The sequence below is a fragment of the Sinocyclocheilus anshuiensis genome, unplaced genomic scaffold (assembly GCF_001515605.1).
Source record: "Sinocyclocheilus anshuiensis isolate Anshui unplaced genomic scaffold, SAMN03320099.WGS_v1.1 scaffold985, whole genome shotgun sequence".
NCBI classification, from domain to species: domain Eukaryota; kingdom Metazoa; phylum Chordata; class Actinopteri; order Cypriniformes; family Cyprinidae; genus Sinocyclocheilus; species Sinocyclocheilus anshuiensis.
This window is the reverse complement of record NW_015557117.1, coordinates 470,889-492,834: the sequence shown is the minus strand read 5'-3', so window position 1 is coordinate 492,834 and position 21,946 is coordinate 470,889. Positions and strand designations below refer to the sequence as shown.

Sequence of the window (21,946 nt, the reverse complement as noted above, 5' to 3'; positions counted from 1 at the left end):
AAAATAATACACGTCAACAAAATAAGCAACAAAACTAACAACTATTTTGTCACTGGTAAATTTTTATTCAGTAATGTTTACACTTTACAGAAATGTATTTTAATATCAGATTGCAGAGGCTTAGTTTCATTTTACTGCACAGTTATGTTTTCTGGAGGTGTACAGGAATTTGTATTTTCTATGACATTGCAGAGGTTTATTTTTCATTGTAAATCAAATGTACAGTTGTACAGTTTAATTTTTGCATCTTGAAATAAATATTTCTATGTTCTGTATCACTGTTGTGTTTGTTTCATTTTTCTGTTTAGAAGATAACTGAGCCTTTAAGTCTCCTTTGTAAAAGCTTTGCGAGGCATAAATATCCCTCACTTTAGATGAGCTCTCAAAAATAGTTATCTGACAACTACTAAATGTTTTATAACTACCTGAATTAATCATGAATTACAGTAGGAATATGTGTTAATAGAGCATTTCTTAACATATTATTACTATATGTCTAAATAAGATATGTAAATGTACATTCAAATAGTTTATTCACAATTTACTTACACTTTCTAAATGATCTTATGAACCACTGGCAACTCCAGTTTGTAAATAATGTAATACTTAATTTAGAAATTATAAATTGATCATTAATAAAGTATGAAATACAATTAATAAGCACATTATAGAAATGACCACACAAACCATTCATAGCTGTATTTATAAACTGCTTATAGAGCTATAAATTACTAATGTCTATCATGTCTATGTAGGGACAATGCTTTATAAATTATGAATTGACTATTTACTAATGCCTAACTAATGATTCATAGCTTGCAGTTATTATAGAGTGTTACCTAATATGTTCATTTGTGTTTCAAAGATTAACCTTAAGTCTTATGGGTTTTGAACAACTTGAGGGTGAGTAAATGATGACAGAGTCCATTTTTTATTTTTGGTAGTAAATTTTTCATTGAGGAAAAATTGTGTAGTCATGACAGTTACTAATGATTTCTTTGGTAGACTGATTGATTTTGAAAGCATGTGTACTTACCTCAGTGAAGGTCATATTATCATTTGTCCAGTCCAACTTAAAGCATGTAATGCTGAAGTTCTAGCCAATTGGCGAGTAACTGTTTTCTTTACTCAGGAAAGCCAATTTTTACTCTAATTTGGCACTTGATGGGTACTAATTTTGTATTTTGGTTGACATAAGTAATGTGGTAGGACCCTAACAGTCTAGGGTTCATGGTAAAAGGATACTGAGCTATCCAACAGAATGGCCTGAACCAACTGAATGACGCTCTACAGAAGTCAGGCCAATCTTAATTAAGAATAAGAGCAGGGAACCCCATCAACATGAATGAATGACTGTGTTGGCTGACATCAGAGTACGTTAGCATATGAACTCTTTGGAGTATAGCGTGACACCATCAGCTTGCTCAGACAGACGGTGGACTTGGCCAAAGTAAAGCCTCTGTGCATGGAGACCTCTGGGGTTTCAAACCCTACTTCTCCAAGGTTCTGCAGATGTGGCCGCCGTTCAGAGCCCTGTTAATATGTAGTTGTCTGAATGATTCCCCACCACAGCCCTACAGCAAGGCCAATGTTTTTCTCTGTCATTCTCATAATGCTTTAAGGTGATTTAAACCACAATTTTGTCATATATGTCATATACAGTATGTAGAATGACTGTCACTGGCATATCAGAGCTGTCACTTCATCTTGTCTAATACTTAGACACTTTAGTTTTTTTCACCCAAGAAGTCATTTTCTCAAACCAGACTGACATGGAGCAGCTTTCACTCTCACGGTAAGGTTTCCAGAAAGGAAACTGAATGCACGTTTGATAAGGAGAAAGACTGAGCATGCTGTTTTCATTGAGACCAAGCTGAATGCAAATAACTGAGAATCTGTTTATAGCCTTCTATTATAAATGATATTCAGATCACAGATCTCTCTTTGATTTGTCATTAATATAATATATAATATAACACATACAATATATAAAATACATGGTCTGGTCAAATGAGGTAACAGAATAAACATGTAAGTTACTGTTTCTTCCCACTATATGTTTGCATCTTTGAACATGTTTTATAGTGTTGTCAAAAGTACGGAACTTGGTACCAATTTTGAAATTAACTGTTAACTGTTTAATAAAATTTCCAACAGTTTTTGCTTTCGTACCCAAATTTGTACTGAGACCTGTTAAATTTTACTGCCATTCGTACCAAATACTGAAATTTTGGTATTGTGACAAGAGTAGTGCTTTGTAATGGTGATATTTTTTGTAAATTCCACAAGGTGCTGTCAAGCTCTTTTATAGTGTTGTCAAAAGTACGGAACTTGGTACCAATTTTGAAATTAACTGTTAACGGTTTAATAAAATTTCCAACAGTTTTTGCTTTCGTACCCAAATTTGTACTGAGACCTGTTAAATTTTACTGCCATTCGTACCAAATACTGAAATGTTGGTATTGTGACAAGAGTAGTGCTTTGTAATGGTGATATTTTTTGTCAATTCCACAAGGTGCTGTCAAGCTCAAGATCCTTCCTCTTTCTCATCTGGTTTTCTCTGGAATTTTTCTGAGGAGAGGCAATGAAGTGGAGATACGGTAGAGTTTGCTAACAGCATAATATATATTCTGAAGTAGTACCGACCAGTCCTTAGGAACAATGCACAATATTTAATGCACAATTCATGGTCTGGAAGGATTTCATTAAAATACATGCCCACTGCTAAACAGAAAACCTCTTTGATAATCCAGTCAGTTTCTTCCCCCCCCTCATTTGAGTATCGTTTCATTTTGAAGTATGCCATATTATGGAAGTTAAATTGGTTGCTAATGACGTTTTATGTTGACCTTAAAAGAAGCTAAAGCGATGACACTCCACAGGTTTAGAAGAGCTTGCTATAAGGTTTATTTTAAATTACATTATGTACATCATACATTTATACTTCATATAAGCAGTGAGAACCTTGTCATGAATAGCTCAATCATATTTGAACCTCTTTGAGATCAATAAACATCCACTAAAAAGCAAATACAAAAGACATGCAAACAGACAAAAAGACAAAACTAAAGGCATAATGAAATATCTATAAAACATATTTGTCATGTAGACTGATCTACAACCCACTTAGACACATAACCATTTGACTATTTTATACAGAAAGTGCTGCACGCAGTACCTTAATAAAGTGTTTAAATTACAGTTAATAAGCAAATGTTACATCGTAGCTCACCTGATGGCCATTGTCCCATGCATATAGCATACGTTCCTTAGGATTGTAGTCGATTTGTGTGGTGTAGGTGTAGTTGTTTACAAAAGGGAGGCGGGGAATCATCTGGGTGTGTGTATGCGTATCGAATGCATAGGAAATATTGGCCTGTGTGTGCTGGAAACTGTCGACGGCGTACAGAACGCCACAGATGACGAAGCAGTTTCCGTAGTAGTTCCTCCTCAGGCCCGTCCTCCAGTTCTTCTCTTTCTGTAAGTCAGAAGGTCGGAGCTTGCTCAGGATGATCACTTCCTGGTGAAATCCTTCTTCGTCCAGAGCTGGGTACACTAACCATAACCCGCTCTCATCCACACCAAAGTCAAAGTCTGAATGTCCTCCCCAACTCCAGGGTGCCTCCTCCTCCTCTAATACTGCGTCATGAAGGGTGGTCCAGGCTGCTACATACCGGAGACGAAGATCAAACCTGATTATATCACGAGAAAAGGCTCTATTGTAAAAGAAAGAGCCACCGTAGACCACATGGCCAGTGCCAATCCAGTTATAGGGGAGTTTGTAGGAGTTGCTAAACTGCCCTGTGAGAAAAAGAAGAGAAACAAATGTCATATACTGCAGGCGTTGATCATGATGCTCCTGCAACGGACCTCCTTCAAAAATATACAAGCAGCTGTATATTTGCAACTATAAAGACTCATTCATGATATATGAGAAAAATAAGTATGACATGTTGTCTCCAAAATTGAACAATTGGTTTTTTATATTGTAACTGTACTAACCGAAATTATTCAGATATTATCTGTAAGATGTACGTTGTTATATGAGAAACATTTTTAATTGAGAAAAATCTAAATAAGATAATATTTTCCCCCACAAAACTACACAACCGATCAAAAGTTTGGGGTCTGTAAGAATTTTTAATGTTTTTGAAAGTCTCTTATGCTCACCAAGACAGCAATAGTATTGCTAAAAACAGCAATACTATGAAACACTTTTACAATTTAAAATAACGGTTTTCTATTTGAATATATTCTGAAATGTAATTTATTTCTGTGATGGCAAAGCTGAATTCAGTGTCACATGATACTTCAGAAATCATTTTAATATGCTGATTTGCTCAAGAAACATTTCTAATTATTATCTATGTTGAAGACGGCTTCATATTTTCTTGGAAACTGTGATACATTTTTTTCAGCATTGTTTGATGAACAGCATTTATTTGAAATTGAAATGTTTTGTAACATTATAAATGTCTTTACTGTCACTTTTGATCAATTTAATGTGTCCATGCTGAATAAACGTATTGTTTTCTTTAAAAAAAAAAAAGTACTAACCCGGAGCTTTTGAATGGCACTGTATATGCATATTTGTTATTATTTAGTACAGTTATGGTTTCCAACCAGTCTTTAAAAAACAGAATCAAACTGTAATAATATAAAGGTTGCTGAAAAAAGATCCTCTTCAGTAAAAAATCAGTATCTATTTTAAAGATACATGTACCTTGTTTAAAGGTGTCCATATCACGGAATTCCAGAAGCTGGTTTCCATAGTAGTAGTCAGTCACATATATAACTTTTCCATTGCCCTTTGGGTCTTTCATCCATGCACCTTCATTTTTTCCATATGTGTTGTGTGTAACAGGATCAGCAATGCTTGCTAATGTGTCCTTGCAGATCTCTGTAAACAACAAAACCAGAGGGGAAGCATCTATATATCACGGCCCCTCTAAACTCTTTTAAGTTAATTTTCTTCAAAACGTGGAATCAAGCTTACCTTGTTCTTTGTTCTTCTTTGGAGGCTGTGTGCTTGTTTGAGTTGTAGCTTCATCCCAGCTAAGTTTGGACTTCTTTGCAGGTGCTGTAACACTGGCCAGCTGTGGCACTGCAAGAGGAGTTGCGGTGGTTGCTGCATTGGTGCTTGGTGACATTATGGTAGTTAAAGGCAATGAGGTTGGCAGGATTGCCCTTGTTGTTGTAATTGTGCTTGACTTCTCGGCTTTTACAGTCTCTTCTTCAGTTTGTCTTGTTACATTTGGCATGTTTGCAGCAGTAGGGTCTTCATTCTGTGTGTTGAGGTTTGTTGACGGTGTCTGGGTCACTGTCGCAGCGGTTGCAGGTCTTGTAACAGATGCAGGCGGCTCTTGCTTATGGAGCTGGTCTTCAATTATTAAATCCACCGAGCCATCGCCACTCACAACCTCATGTGCTGCTGTGGCTTTTGAGAGAACAAACATAAAATGCTTAGTTGAACTTCAGCCTACTCTTGTTTGTACAGTTTCACCTATAATCTGAAAATGGTGCTGACTATGTCAGAGTAATTTATATTATTTAAATTCACATTTTTATTCAGCCAAAGATTCCTATTTAAAATAAATGCTACTTTGTATTCATCAAAGAATTCTGAAAAAAATATCAGGTTTCCACAAAAATATTAAGCGGCACAACCTTTTTCAACATTTAAAATAATAAGAAATGTCTCTTGAGCACCAAATCAGCAATGATTTATGAAAGATGTTACACCGAAGACTAGCATTTTTTAGACTAGTATATTTTTTTCCAAAATTTTTGATCAAATAATTGCAGACTTGCTGAGGATATAAGAGACTTCTTTCAAAAATATTAAAATACAGTAATGTATTTATATGCAATAATACATACATATAAATATTTAACAACAAATTTGAAATGTACTGTTGGCTATAAATTAATAGTTGTATATTGTATAATTTGATTATGTTATTTACAGTTTATTATGGGAATGTAGTTCATTTAAGTAAACGTTAAGTAATAGTCGTGTACCTTTTCCCCCCTCATTTACATATAACTTTTTGTTTTAAATAAAATTATATTTTAAATCAAATATTGTGTTTTTTTTAAATCCCTACGGATAAAATAAATGGGGAAAATACTTCCGGAACCAAGGTTGCTGAAAAAATATTATGGGTGGTCACTGTGTAATGATAATAAGTGAGTGATAATAACGTGCAAAATTTTTCATACTAAACTTTAACCCTAAATATAAGAACATGTTGTTGATCCTTCTCAGTATTTTTTTCCGTTGACATCCATAAGAGCTGCAACCACAAAAGCTGCAATTCTAGTCATTATTTCAGTAAAATGAGCTGTTGGACACTCACTGTGCTCTTCCCCTTCGCTGTCCTCCATTGTGTTGGCCTTGTAGAAGGTCATGCTTTTGATGGTCATGCCATTGGGACCGGCTTTGGTCTTTGCAGGTTTATGCTTCTCCTCCTGACCCTCAGAGTTGCTTCGCTTCAGCACAGGTTTGCTGGAGCCCTGACTCCCAACAAACTTCTCCTCATATTTCCTCTGGCCAGGAATAAACAGCGAAATTATCAGTTAAATCTTCACAAATGTATGGGATTAACCTGATTCAAATTACTGTATCAAATAAGAAGCATTTATTGTCTCTTTCCAAGTCGCCCACTTTGTGGCTGCATAAATGTCCTGATTGAGATGAAGGGGAATTTGTGGTGTATTAATGACTTGAGCATGTTGTGGGAAAGTTGCATGGCTTTGATTGACTATTTCTCTACTGACATGTCTCCCAGACTCACTGGAACAGTAAATTCGACCACTGTTTCCACTGGGCAAAGTTTGGTGGTAATGCAGATGACATTTGCAGCGTGTATTTGTGCATATATGTTGGCAGTTGTCATCTGTGTGAAGTGAGACTAATATGAGCCTATTAAGGCATTTCTAATGGATTGAGCTAGTGTGTGCTATATCTGTACCTCAGTGTGAGCAAAAGCAGCTGCCGCATTCTTCTGCAGTGAGGGCTCCAGCACGCTGAGATGTTTCCTCTTCTCTTGCCGTTGGTTGGAGCGAGGCCCCTTCCCTTCCTTTTTTTCACCTTTCACGCTCACTTTCTCTTTTGTCAGGTTTCCGGAAAACGACTGTAAGGAGAATGTAAACACAATAGATGTCCATGGGTGGCAGTTCCGCCCAACCACCTGAACTCAGTTTCCCTTTGTCCAGAGGCAACATTTGAAAGCAGACATTTCTGTTGCCATGGTAATACTGAATAGTGTATAGAAAGCAATGTGGTTGTTTCAGGGAACAGCATAATCAAAAATAAATAATGTGACACCATGTTTTGTTTTTTTAATATACCATGACTGCATTGGTCTTCCTGTGATGGTGCTAATGTGGAAAAGGAGGCTCTAAATTATACCAAATTATATTGTCAAAAATTGTGGGTGTATACTCTTACAAAAAATTATTTTTTACAAAAAATAAGGTTCCAAAAGAGATCGATTGATTGATTGATTGATTGCAGTGATTATCTAGAAGAACCATTTTGGGTTTCTTAAAGAACTTTTTGTGAACAATTCCTAAAAGAACCATTTTTTTTCTGAGTGTGAAGAACATTTTTCTTAAAAAAAAAAAAAAAAAACCTTTAATGCAATATATTCCATGGATAATGGAACCATGGATGGCAATAAAGAGTCTTTATTTTTAAGAGTGTGTGTATATATATATATATATATGTGTGTGTGTCTGTGTATATTTATAAATGTAATGTACCATATATTCTTATAAGCATTAAATAATATAAGACATAACTTCTCTCAGAACCACTGTTTATAGTTCACAAATGTTTATATATGCTATTATTTCTGAGAACAAGTATCAATATTGCACTCACATTCTCTATATTATCAACCCGTTCCAGAAGTTTTGTTGTGATGTAGTGAAGCTTTAACAAGTCCATCCCATAAAATGCTCCTTCTAGCAGTTCCATTATGGTTGAGAGCTGAAACATCAAGATATAAATACATAAATAAATAAATAAGATTTGTATTTTTAATTTACAAAATTTATAGAAAGTGACTGAGTTACCTGAGTTAATAGACTGAGCTAATAGAGTGGCTTAGTAGAAGTTATTTATAATATTGACTAATTTATTTAAGTCTAAAACAAGTCAGCAAATTAAATAGTACAAGTATGGTTTTATAACTTATCCAGAATTATTAAGAATCTTCTATCAACACCAGTGCATGAATCTTGTCTCTGTCTCCCCATGAGCCCTGACTTCAAAACTCTTTACCTTTACATCATCCCGTCCCGCCTCTTGCAGCTTCTTAAACCTGAAGTCTCCCTCACAGGGATTTAGGGCAGAGGGAGGGGCGATGCAGGCACACTTCTTACAGCTGGGTCCTGCAGTGACGGTCTCCACTGTGTAGAAGTCCTCAGGCTTGGCATGGCCCTCTTCAATGCGCTTGCATGCACTCCTGCTCAGAGGCCTTACTACACACTTACACTGACAGTCTGAGCCCTCAGACAGAGTCTTAACTTTATCATAGTCCCCAATGAGCTATTAGAGTAAATAATGACAGTGAATAATGAAATCATTATATATATATATATACATATACATATTTTACGCCTTTTTTGGTCAAAACCCACCTTATATAACTTATATAGCCTATTACATAGAAATGTAAATAAAAATCGAACACATTATTATTATTATTACTACTACATATTTTTTATGATTTTTTGGTCAGAAATCACCTTATATCATTTAGTATTTACATAGAAATTTCAATAATAATAATAATGCAAAATACACTCTCACACTGACTATCATATGTTCATGTAATCATCATTTAATATTTAATCAAGAAAGATTACCTGTGTTAAGATGTTTTCTTGATTGTCCATTTCATCTTCTAGAGTTGAACGGTTGTCTATATTGTCAGCAGTCTGTTGCTCCATCAGATTGGCTCGTGTCAAACAAAATGCGCCACAGCAAAAAATAAACAACAATAATTCCATTATGCAAATTGAGTTGCTAATTTTTAATAAGTCACGGTGGTCTTTTGTTTTCGTCACAGACAAAAATGCAATTAGGCTAATCTTTATGGAACCTATGCACTTCCATATGTCAATCAATAGTCAATTAATCCATTAATATGTAAAGTGTCTCTGATGACGTCAAAAAGGTCCTAGGTTTGGTGAAAGCAGTTGCTTATGATTTCTATAGACAGAAAGAAGACCCGTGCGTTGGATTGCCGGTGATGAATGGATATTTGAAAGGTTTGCTGTAAGTCAGTGGGGAGGAACCTAAAAACAGGGAGGAGTTCTGCCATTAGATCAATGACACAAACCCACGCTTTACTGCTCCACAATACACAAATGTGTTACAAAGATTACAAATTATTTAATAAAAAAAATAAAATAAATAATAATAATAATAAAAACGCACAGGTATAAATGTCAACATTAACTACCATGTTCATACCAAGTATTCAAAATCATTTCTGGGGAAATTAATTATGACATGTCTTAATTATGAAATAATTCTCTAGAGGTTTTAGATAAATTCAGTAGTTGTTTATAAAAAAATAAAAACCACTTTATTTTAGAAAGATATCATGATTTACTGAATAAAACTCTCATAACACCGAAGAAGCTGCCTCTGAAGTAGAGCCTTTTCGCCATCTACTGCCAATTTAATTAATTGCATATCCTCAAAAGTCCTTTTTCCCCACTATCTATCTACCTGCTCTCTATCTATCTATCCATCCATCTATCTATCTATCTCCTATAGTCCGATAACCATCCACTGTAATGTAATCATTGCATTTAAGCTATTACAGTTTTTCTCAGTCGCTTTGGTGCATTTCTCACATCACTATTTACATTTGCACAACAGTTAATGCAGTTCTCAAAACAATTAGTACAAACTGCAAAACCTAGTTGATAACCTGCAAAAGCGTGTCACTTGCTCAAAATGGATAGGTCATTCCTCAAAAGCAAGTATTCATGTCAATGAAAGTGTCAGTGTCATCAAGATGAAAAGTCCTGACACCATTGTTTATGAACAAGATAGTCAAATGGCTTTGTCATGTTTTCATTATGACAGTTTACTCTGTCAATGTTTTCCAATGCAAAAAAGTCAGATCTTGGTGACACTACCTGAAAATGCTCAAGACAGCACTATATACTATTTGCACAGCCATTTGAAAAATACAGTAAAGTTACACATTACTGTATTTAGTGAGGTAACTGAGTACAAGACACTGAATATGTATGTTTCACATTTTTACTGCATATGCTCTTTGCAATTCTAATTTGTTCACAGCATTGTGCAAAAGAAAAAATACACCCTTATTTACAACAAACATAAACTCCCTTTGGGTAGAGCTGTGCACAACATTGCAGTACATATTGGAACTTAACATACAACATACATAGTACTGTAATCGTTCATGCACATCCAGACGTTCCTCTCTGTCTGGCCACATAATTTCAGTTCGAAGGAATGAGAAACTGCTACTATGATGTGCACAAATGACTAAATGTTGTGGAGGTTGAACTAACTGTTGTGCAAATGTAAATAGTGATGTGAGAAATGCACCAAAGCGACTGAGAAAAACTGTAATGTAAGACATATGATGTGTACTTTTCTTCGTACATCACAAGCAAATCAATGGCAACATTACTATATTCTAGCTGGGTTTTGATGTAACTGAGATGACATTAGGCTATCTAATGTCTCTAACTTGTATAATAGGACCCCCTGTAAAAGAAACCAATGGTCAGATACACGATATTTTAAAGATTATTGTTAAGGGCAAATTAAAAGAAAAAGAAAATAATGTTCCAAATATTTATCAAACATTAATTTGATGAATTTATGAAAAATAAATTATTATTATTACTTATTTATTATTATTATTATTTTTTTTTTTTACAGTGAAACTGTGTTGTAATTTCAAACATGACTCTCTCTTTATCCAATGATTTTAATAAATAGGACATGGTGTTGCTTTTCTAAGAGACTCGCATATTAAAGATGAAGGCATTCAGGGATATGCTTATGTTACATTCATAATTCATAAATGTTATTCAGACACCCTTGCTACATATGTAAAACTGGATATGCAACTAATTTGTCATTTTAAATCTCCCCTGCATCTTACTCTGTTTCTTCCTCTCTCACTCATTCATTCATTTCTCATGTACACATGCTCTCACTAGTGCATTGGAACACTTAAATTAGGGGGGCACAGACTGTCCTAAATCTCAAAGTGAACTGTCCTGGATTACCAAAAGCAAACACAAACACATTAAATATGTATGTGAATTTTGACAATTTCAGATAGATGTCATTTGTTTGCATAAAATGTTGGGGTGACATCACAGTTAATTGCAGAAGTTAAAAGTGGGGAAAAGTCCCAGATTACCTTAATTCACTCTATAACAGACCAGAGTACTGTTGCCAATGTTTTTCTTTTCTTTCTCCAGTTTTTACTTGTATGTTTTTAGCAGAACCAGTCTTACCAAAACAACGTATTAAAGTGCATATCATTTGTTAGTAATGGCTACCTGAGCAGAATACAAACTCAAATGTTCAGAGAGCACATGTACATTTTTCAAGCAAAACATTAAATAATAATAATAAAAATGTCTGTTGGGTCTCAAACAATAAACCAAAATATATGTAGTTTATAATACATTTTGAAAAGAGTATTTATACACTTTCTGGTTGTCAAAATTTGTAGTACATCAGTGGATATATGCACTCTTCTAAGATGCCTTTATTAACCTGAGGCAAATGGACTTTTAGCTAAAACTAGGAACTAAGGAGATAGCTCTGAGAAAAGTTGTATTATTTTAATTTTTTTTATTTTGTATCTAATGCAACAACACTCCAAAGTGTTCAAATACAATTTTAGGGTCACTGTAGTGTAATTCTAAATGTTGAATTTGTAAAGAAGTTCCTTCTCTATTGATGGGGTAGTCTATGTGTATCATTTCTAATTCTGCTTCCATTACAAAAGCATGTAAACTCCTTACACTGTACAGGATTGCTTCATGATGGAATAGATGTATACATATTAATCCAATACTGTCATAACTGTCTATGGATTTTGGGGTGTCCTGGATACTCTAAAATACCTGATAGATAGCTCTTTGTGTTTAGTAATTTGATGATTACATTTTATATTATTTCAGTGGGAATGTCCATATGTCAGTGTCTGTAAGAGAAAGATTCCTTTAGTTTGGCAGCTCCATACAAAAGTCTATTGTGTAGGTACAAAGCCCTTCAGCAGTGTGAACCGGTACTGAAGCTGTTCTTGACATTGACTCACACCTACAAGTATGCTGCCATAGGTCTTTAATCAAAAGCCATGGTTTTCATCACAGGTGTCTATTGTTTCATATATCAAGTATCTGCAATAGCCTGGCAATGTTCCAGTGTGGAGTTTTCATCCTGTATATGTCAGTGATGGAGTCTAAAAATACATGTCCACAAATGGTTGTTTAAAGAAATTCTTTACCCAAAAATGGCTGAAAATGTACTCACTCTGAGGCCGTCCAAAAGGTAGATGAGTTTGTTTCTTCATCAGAACAGATTTGGAGAAATTTAGCATTACATCACTTGTTTTCCAATAGATCCTCTGCAGTGAATGGGTGCCATCAGAGTGAGAGTCCAAACAGCTGATTAAAACATCACAATAATTCACAAGTACGAGTCCGACTCTGTAAGAAACAAATCCATCATTAAGGCATTTTAACTTTAAACAGTTCTTGATCTGTGCAGATTTTTCTCCCGATTCAGATGAAACAACTTTTTCACTGGAGAAAGCAATATTATGGACAGAGGATGCATTTTGATGTTAAAAAAGTGCTAATGGATTTGTTTATTATGAACATGCAGCTTTTCCTTCACAAGATGTTAACTGATGGACTGGAGTCGTGTGGGTTATTGTGATGTTTTTATCAGCTGTTTGAACTCTGATTCTGATGACACCCATTCACTGCAGAGGATCCACTGGTGAGCAAGTAACGCTAAATTTCTCCAAATCTGTTCTGATGAAAAAACAAACGCATCTACATCTTGGATGAGGCCTGAGGGGGAGCAAATTTTAAAGCAAATTTTTATTTTTGTGTTTTTACTTTGACTGCAACTTATTATGCTACTGAGTGGATTGCTTTGATGTTTTATTTAACAAATGTAATACTCATTTATATTGGAAGTAATAGCAACAGAATAGTGGAATGCACAGTCAGGGAAATCAGTGGTGTGACACAGGCTCGGGTGTCTGAACATGCTTTTGTTGTCAGAAACCTACATTTATTGTGGCATGAGAAGAACATAGATTCATTATCTAAAGTGTTCATTTATGTGATTGTAAAACGTCCAAGGTGCAATAATGAGCATTTTGTTTTCCTCTTAATCTTTGTGTCTGTTATAGTTGCACTGAGCTTTTAACCAGAATGTTCTGGTGTTCTGGCTGTTAAAAAAACAACAACAGACATTATGTGATTTAAATATACATTTGCATCAAATTGGTGTTTAGACCCAAATATTTCTCATTGCAACTGGCAGCATTCATTTATCATTTTCTATATGCACAGGAAGAAACATGCAAATGGACCAATAACCCCTTAAAACATTGTCTTTGCATTTCTTTATGTTTGTAACTCATTCATTGGATGTTTTATGAAAAATATGGCAATAACATGAAACTGACAGGCTGTGATCAGGTGATAAGACTGTTAGCAAATGCCAGGTGATTCCGAAGGCTTTTGTTTAACATTGTCCTGTAATTATTAGTTCACTCAGACCGTTTACATTACTAATGTAGGCAAACTTCTGTTTCTGGATCCACAAGGAGATGGATGCTGTAGCCTTCTTTGAAATCTACAAGGTCAATCACAGTGGGTCTGACCAGCCCCCTTTTCGTTTCTTCCAGCAGGTTGTAAAGCCATTAATGCATCAAGGGTTTCGTTCACCGTTAGACCTCAAAGTGCGAGCCCCTCTCTCTCTTTAGTCTTTGGTTAAGATCAGGGGGGCGAGGTCTCCTTGTTCTCAAATGAACCATGTACTGTCTCTGGACTGCAAGATTCGGACATATTGTACTACACTACTTTGTCTTACACTTATGGATTATTAATACGGCAGCAGGTGCAAATGTTAAGGTAAATCGCGTTCATTTTTGTACAGATCGTTGTGAAACACTCTTTGGGCTTGAAGTCGTAGGCTTGATCTAGCCTACTAACGCTAGTATGAATAAGCGCTCAGTTACAACTGCCGGTTACAATGCGGGAAACGAGAAGAGCCACTGTGGCAGGCGTAACATCAAACTTTCACACCAAAACACGGTTTTGACCACGTCCACGAGCACGGCATTGCTCTTTTATACCGCGTTTTGTGCTGTTTCGTGTTCTGAGATCAAAGCCCAGCTGAGTTTTTACGTCTGGAATGACCAAATAAAAGCTGCTGATTATTTTTACGATTTTGATAGTGATTTATTAAACCGCAAGCACGTTTTGATATTTCGCGAGCATATTTTAACAATTCGCGAGCTAATAGGCCTAATGAATTTAAAGTGAATTATTATTCTTGAAAATCTCTTTTTCACTTGGCTTCTGGACTCCGTGCCGATGACAACTTTTCTTTCTGTTGCATTTGAGTCGAGCATAAGAGTGAGTTGAATCGAGGTGAACCTAGTGATGAGAACTCCGACTCATTTCCGCGAATCGATTCGTTCGAACACTTAGTTTCAAAGAACCTTATTAAAAATATATACCGGTATAGGCTATATTCCAGTCGTCACGTAATCACGTCATCATGCGGCCCCGTATTTCGCGAGCATATTTTAACAATTCGCGAGCTAATAGGCCTAATGAATTTAAAGTGAATTATTATTCTTGAAAATCTCTTTTTCACTTGGCTTCTGGACTCCGTGCCGATGACAACTTTTCTTTCTGTTGCATTTGAGTCGAGCATAAGAGTGAGTTGAATCGAGGTGAACCTAGTGATGAGAACTCCGACTCATTTCCGCGAATCGATTCGTTCGAACACTTAGTTTCAAAGAACCTTATTAAAAATATATATAAGCTATATTCCAGTCGTCACGTAATCACGTCATCATGCGGCCCCGTTATCCCGTGTTTACTTACTCTAAAAGGTTGCTTTTAATTTCTTCCCAGCTGCATACGTTCTCACAGCTTTCACGTTTTTTTTAAAGTTTTATAAATGTTGGGACAAAACTTTCTTAAAGTAATGTTTATGGAACATTCTTGCAACTTTATTAACATTTGATTTACGTAACTCATAACGTTGGCAGAAAACGTTATGAGATCAACATGATGTTATTTGTAGGCCTATGATGAATGCTCTAAGAAACCTTTAAATACTATTTTTTTATTTTTTAATAATTCTAATCACGGCAAGAAAACTGGACATTTATGTTCTTAAAATATTAGGAATAAACATTCAAATAACACATTTTGGGTGAAAATAAAGTTAGGGTGTTGGAAGAAATGTTTTTGTAGCTTACTGTTACTGTTAGGGTTATTCCTAACTGCTTGGAATCACGACAAGAAGACTGGACATTTCAAAGTTTTAGAAACATTTCAAAACAATGTTCACACAATGTTTTTATAACATAAATTTGTTACCTGGGGCTTTTGTTGCAGCCATGATTCATCTCATAAAGTTTCAATAGGTTGTTTCTTAAAACAAACTCTGTTCAGTTCTACTTCCTTTTCACTCCATCAGTGTTGACTCGATAACCGCTGATTCATTTTGATTCATTAAGGAATCGTTCGAACAGGCTTACCGAATCTACCGATTCACTGAAAAGATCCGAATTAAAAGAATGATTTACAATGTAAAGCTTTAGTCTTATCCTGCTATAGCAGTCCATAAATAGAGCGTTGTCATTCCCTCATCTGTTTGGTCTAACATTTATGGGCATTATTCATACATGCTGTTTGAAATCAATATTAATGTTGTGCTAAAAAAATGTTTTGATGATCATTTCAGTGCATTTATGACCAGTTCGACCTGACTGGCGCCGTGTTCTAGCATCAGCAGACTAAACTCAACTGAAGTGACATTTCGAAACTCATCGGTCCCATGTGGTCTCCCTAGGGGGTCTCTGTTTTAGGATGCATTAGAAAGTGGGGAAAAGTCTATTGTCTATTTAGAATCTAAACATCCAGAGGGCATTCAGATAAAAAACATATGGGCATGCAGACTCTTGTTTGGACAAGATCCCCCTAACATCCCCTGCGTTTGGGGCGGAGGACACTGAATTAGCTCTTGCCAAACTATTTGGGTTTGTAGAAAAGGGCTGCTAAACTCCCTTATAACTAAACATACCATTATGCTTTCTACAAGCCTGCAGGACAAGTCAGTGTTCTTACTTTAAGGGTCATATTTTACTGTAAGTCCTATGCTTCTAAAGATACTCAGTCATAAAAAAAGACAGTTAGTGGACATATCATCTATGTCAAAATATCACTTTCAGAAAAGTGGATTTCATGCTTACATATACCAAAACTTTCCAAATGTCAGTTGTGGACTAAACAGCACACTATTCAAGATGGGTCAACGGGTGTGTAGAGCTCTGGTCTTTGTGTAAATCCGCCTCCTTATATCAAAATCCAACGTTGACCATTAAAGCTGAGATCAGCCATGCTGGGCAGCTCTTCTCTTTGAGAGCTTCACAAGACTTTCCATGGAGCCATGCCTGTGTTGTGTTAAAGTTCACTGATGCACGGCTTGAAGAGGAGCAATTAACCTGCTGTCTAGACAACAGGAGTCTGCTTAATTTGCATACAGTCACTGGCCCTTTCATCTGGGCTGTTAGGGGGGCTCCATCCACCTTCGACTCCATCTCTTCCCTAAAACTGCCCTCGACTTCTCTCTCTCTCTCTCTTTCTCTTAAGTCACAAAGTCTCTCTTAACTTTAATGTCAAGTCTTGTCTGGACGTCTTCTATGAAAATTCATAGACAGTATTAGACAGCCAGTCTTATTTGAATTTTTGCCAAAGTGCTTTTTTTTCTATTTTCTGTTCTCATCACACTCTATTCAACCCTTCTATTTTTTCTGCTTGTATGTCAGAGAATCAGTACTACAGAATCTTCACATTCTATATTATATTGCAATTGTATTGTTAATGATGTTGTGAGTTCTTAATACGTCACAGCATAATATTATTTATTTAAAAAAAATATAAAAACATTGCAGTTTGACAAGTGGTTTCAAAAACCAATGTAGAAATACTACAAAGGCTTTATATTCTTTATTATATTATATTATATTATATTGCAAATGTGTTTGAGTTGCTTTCTGTCTTAAAATTTAACCATATAATTAAAAAAATAAATAAAATGGAGTTGTTAATACTTCACTGTAAATGCTTAAGTCCAACACAGGAAACAAGATCACAATATTATCTATTTAAAATATATAAAAACATTGCAATCTGACAAGTGGTTTCAATTCAGAAATACTACAGAATCTTTACATTCTGTATTATATTATATTACATTTCAACCGTTTTCTTTAAATAAGGTGCAGTCCAACATAGGAAACAAACTCTGTACTATAACAACATTTGACTAATATTAGTGCCTTGAGAGTCATGACTGCTTTTACCCACAAGTTGCACAGAGAAGTGCTTGTGTCTGACAATAATTGCCATTGTTTACAGATTTTCCATATTATCATGCAAGTGTGCAGCAGTGAAGCACTGTGTCTCTGTCTTTGCCAGGACAGCAGTGAGGGGAGGGAGGATTTCCAGCCAGATGAGGTAGCGCAGTGGTGGGGTGAATGGAGCAACTGGTCCACCTGTTCCCGTACCTGCGGAGGAGGAGTGCGCTCTCAAGAGCGTCACTGTCTGCAACAGAGGTAAACCGCTCTCAACTGCTACACGAGCTCATTCAGATACAGCTCACCTGAGGAAAAATGACCCTCTGATTCTGTATTAATCAGAAGTGACAGGTCTGATGCTTTGTGCAAGGTTCTCCACTATGGGTTGAGAGCTGTCAATTTGACCCTGGTCTGAACCCACTTTTCACACTGGGTAATGTCACTCACGATCAACTTTTAGGTCACAAATTAATTTAATGTGAGATTATTTGGCCCTGAATCCTGAGTCTCTCTTTCACACTTTTACTTTTATTTATTTTTTTATTATTTTTTTTACTTAAGTTTGATCTGTAACTCGTTTACATTTAATTGAATTTATGTTTTAAATGTACATTTTGAATAATTAAAAAAACATTTATTAATTATTTTAGTTTATTTTTTAAAATGTTATAAATTTATTTGTGAATTAGTTTATTAATTTTCTCCATTTGTTCTATCCATTAAAGATAAACCATCCTCAGCCTATACCAGAGCACAGACTATCCCAAGTGAACCCTCACAATGAGAAAGGGGGGAAGTGGGAGAGAATTCCCCCTTGACTAATATCCTCCAGAGCACCCAGAGGAATGTCATGTGGAATGAACATCAATCCACTGGCCCACATGACACAGGGAATTCTGCTCAGAATGACAAACATATTTATAAAATGGCTTTTAGAGCAAATGGTCAAACGTTTTGGGGAGATTCCACTGGAGATAAGGGCCCTAGCTGAGCCAGTCCAGCTGGCTCCCATTAGCACTTCCCAGTATGGTGGAGGCAACGAAAAGGTGTGTGCGTGGGGGGAGGGGACAGAGAGAGCTAGAAAGATGAGGAGTATCATGTATGGAAACGTTTTAGAGGGATCCCAGTGGCATATGCTGTGGATATGGATGCTGGTTACCAGTATGGGATGCTGAAGTACTCTTGTTCACAGTTAACTAGTTTAGTACCTAAAACTAAAACTATATAAAAATAATGTGAAGTGGAATTAACCTAAAATTAAATTTAAAACTAAACAAACAAAAATTAGAAATATTTCTTTGGCAACTAACTGAAATACAGAATTAAAGGTGCAATAGGTGATTGTCTTCAGAAACATTTTTTGTTATGCTGGTTGAAAGTCTCTTCACATCCCGATAGCAATCATTAAGTTAAGTGGTCTAAATGTATTTGTCTGTATTTATATATTCTATGGAAGGCGTAGGATCAAGAAATGTTCGTCCAATCAAAGCGGCTCGGTCTGAGCGTTTTAATATGCTTTCCCACCTGCCTGTCAAGTTATGTATTAGCATACCTCTGCGTTGGGCATTTTAACATGGGGAGTCTATGGGATTGACTCCCTTTTGCAGCCAGCCTCTAGCGGCCAGTTGACGAATTACAGTTTAAGTCACTTTCGTGTTGGCTTCACGAGAGAGCGCGGGAGGTTGCCGCTTGGTTCACACACGCTGTGCAGACATTAGCATACCTCTGCGCACCCTGTTCGCGCAGACAGGATACGTCATCAGCGCGTTCACACCATAGACTGTATAAAAACATGGACGTAGTTGTCCGTGACGTCACCCGTAGTTTTCTGAAGAGGTTTTTGAAGCTCAAAGTGGGCGGAGCAGGCCGTCGCGGCTTTGGACGGCGATTGCAGGGAGGGTGGGACGTTCGCTTTCAGTGCTATCAGGCTAAAGTTAGCATTTTCCAAGATCTCCTACTGCACCTTTAAGTTGAATCACTAAATTTACTAACTGGAAATAAATAAAAACTAAACTAAAAATACTAAACAAACCTGAAATAAATAAAAACAAAACTAAACAACTAAAATACATTAAACCCATACAGTAATATTTAGAAAATAAATACAATAAAAATGACAAAAGCACATAACAAAATTGCTAAAAATAAAATAAAAAATGAAAACTGAAAGTGCAGAAAATTAAAAGCTAAAATATTATATAAATAATACTAAACTAACACTGGTGCCCAGGTAGATAAACCATCCTGGATTGGTTTGGTTCAGTACTGGTGTAAGCAGGTTTTTTTTAGTAGAAGTGATAGCAAAAAAAAAGACGGAAAAAACAACTAAAAAGGATGTGAATTTTCAAAGGATATTTAAGATTTTTTTTTTCAATTTTAAATTCATCCAAAATGTCTGATGTTGGATATATAATTATGCAGCTCATTTCCTCTATTTTTACATTTATGTTGTCTTTGCACTCACTTAAAATTTATCTTTTAAAACACTAACAATTTAAAAACACTGGTAAATGCAATCTTTAACAAATCTCAAAATGAATATCCATTTTTTTTTACATGTTGAGGTGCCTAAATTCACTTGTAGCATTTAAAACGACTGATTCAAGTTTTAAGTGATTTATTTTATTTAATTTATTTATACTTTTTTTAAGACAAAATAGAATTTAATATCGGCTATGTGCTGGTTGTCCACTATAACAGTAAAATAAAAATCAGCTTATAGATAGGTGCATTCCTAGAATTTTGAATTGAATGTCCCATCAAAATGTGGAGGACTTATATACAGATGACATTTTTTCAGACTGACGTCGACCCAAAACCTCAACAGTTCGTTCTGCACGGGACCGTCCAAACAGTATCAGCTGTGTACAAATCAGGTATGGCCTAAAAAGTTTATGAGATCTTCATAAAGATGCTTGTGTATAATTAAAGGATAGTCCATAACAATGTGACTGTGTTACTGGGTGGAATACTCCATCCAAGCCAACTGGCATAACTGTGCATTTTTACACATGTTGGCTTGAAGCTCTAATATCTGCAGGCTGTTTGACCTGCTGCCTGGCTCACGAGCTGTGTCTTTATTGTTGTCTGGATGTTTGCCTAGCTGTGCCCAAACAGCAGAATCAGCTTCAAACAGCACCAGTGCTCTCAATTCAATGCCAAAGCCTTCGGCAGGAAGCACTATGAGTGGGTTCCACTTTATCCGGGTAAAAAACGTCCCTCAGTGTTTTCTCCTCTCTCTCTCTGTTTTTTAAATCGCTTTAGTGCTCTGAGTTAATTTGCTCTCCTTCACTAGTCTTTTAGTGTTCTAAACTCTTCTGAATTTCTTGTCTTGGCCCCTGGCCAGCTCTATTATAGTTCACAGATGCCCCTTTAGGTTTATTTCCTCAGCCCATAGTCCCCTATGTACAAAAGAGGCCTCTCAATGCCATGAAGACCTATTATCTCTAGAGGAATTCTCTAAAGCCAGATCGTAATGATGTTTTGCTGATGTCACCTCCTGTTCAGATGATTACATCAACATCTCCAATAAGCCATGTGACCTCCAGTGCACCACAACCACAGGAGAAAGGCAGCTGTTGGTGCCTGCCCATGACGGGACGTTCTGCAGGGACGGGATCTACCAGGGTGTTTGCATCGAGGGCCAGTGTCAGGTGTGTCAGAATAATATTTGGTCAAAAGATTATTCCAAGCTTCAAGCAGCCAAGGTCCTGTAAGGTGAGAAGGTTACATTAATGCTATATTTAGGATGCTCAACATTCTAGCCAAAGCAGTTTTTCGATTGACAAATGCTTTATTGGTTGATACCGATAGGTCTCGTAAGAAAAATCATGAATCGTCATCAGTTTTTTCAAAATTGATAATAAAACCAGACATAGAAACATGGAATCTGTTTAGCTGAAATGTATATATTATAAAAAAATTTATATATATATATTTATTTTGAGATTTCAGAAGGTTATTCAATTATTACTGTTTTTAAAGATTAACTTTAAATAGGTGGTAGATAATCTAAATGTAATAATAGAGGAAATTATAATGAATAATTAAATATCTTCTAAATATGAGGTACAGGTGCATCTCAATAAATTAGAATGTCGTGGAAAAGTTCATTTATTTCAGTAATTCAACTCAAATTGTGAAACTCGTGTATTAAATAAATTCAATGCACACAGACTGAAGTAGTTTAAGTCTTTGGTTCTTTTAATTGTGATGATTTTGGCTCACATTTAACAAAAACCCACCAATTCACTATCTCAACAAATTAGAATATGGTGACATGCCAATCAGCTAATCAACTC

At 35.8% G+C, this 21,946-nt stretch overlaps 2 protein-coding genes and 1 long non-coding RNA gene across 3 annotated transcripts in view; 1 reads left to right on the top strand and 2 right to left on the bottom strand.

The window, feature by feature from the left end:
* Window positions 1-754: 754 nt before the first annotated feature.
* Window positions 755-9,707, bottom strand: LOC107677755 (uncharacterized). Its single transcript, XR_001632883.1, has 3 exons — window positions 9,692-9,707; window positions 9,365-9,366; window positions 755-815 (listed from the first exon to the last, which is right to left on the bottom strand). It is a non-coding gene; the product is annotated as an uncharacterized LOC107677755 (long non-coding RNA).
* LOC107677754 (olfactomedin-like protein 2B) lies at window positions 3,177-9,021 on the bottom strand. The gene is made up of 8 exons (XM_016472773.1): window positions 8,878-9,021; window positions 8,291-8,557; window positions 7,889-7,996; window positions 6,975-7,136; window positions 6,360-6,549; window positions 4,997-5,437; window positions 4,724-4,900; window positions 3,177-3,801 (listed from the first exon to the last, which is right to left on the bottom strand). The coding sequence occupies exons 1-8, from the start codon at window positions 9,019-9,021 to the stop codon at window positions 3,203-3,205; spliced, it is 2,088 nt and encodes a 695-aa protein (XP_016328259.1). The 3' UTR covers window positions 3,177-3,202.
* Window positions 9,708-14,079: 4,372 nt separating the features above from the next.
* LOC107677774 (ADAMTS-like protein 2) overlaps window positions 14,080-21,946 on the top strand; it is a 23,346-nt gene continuing 15,479 nt past the window's right edge. Inside the window, exons 1-5 of the mRNA XM_016472795.1 lie at window positions 14,080-14,178; window positions 17,767-17,903; window positions 20,446-20,521; window positions 20,749-20,851; window positions 21,153-21,298. Of these exons, the coding sequence (XP_016328281.1) occupies window positions 14,080-14,178; window positions 17,767-17,903; window positions 20,446-20,521; window positions 20,749-20,851; window positions 21,153-21,298 (561 nt within the window). The remainder of the gene's footprint in view (window positions 14,179-17,766; window positions 17,904-20,445; window positions 20,522-20,748; window positions 20,852-21,152; window positions 21,299-21,946) is intronic.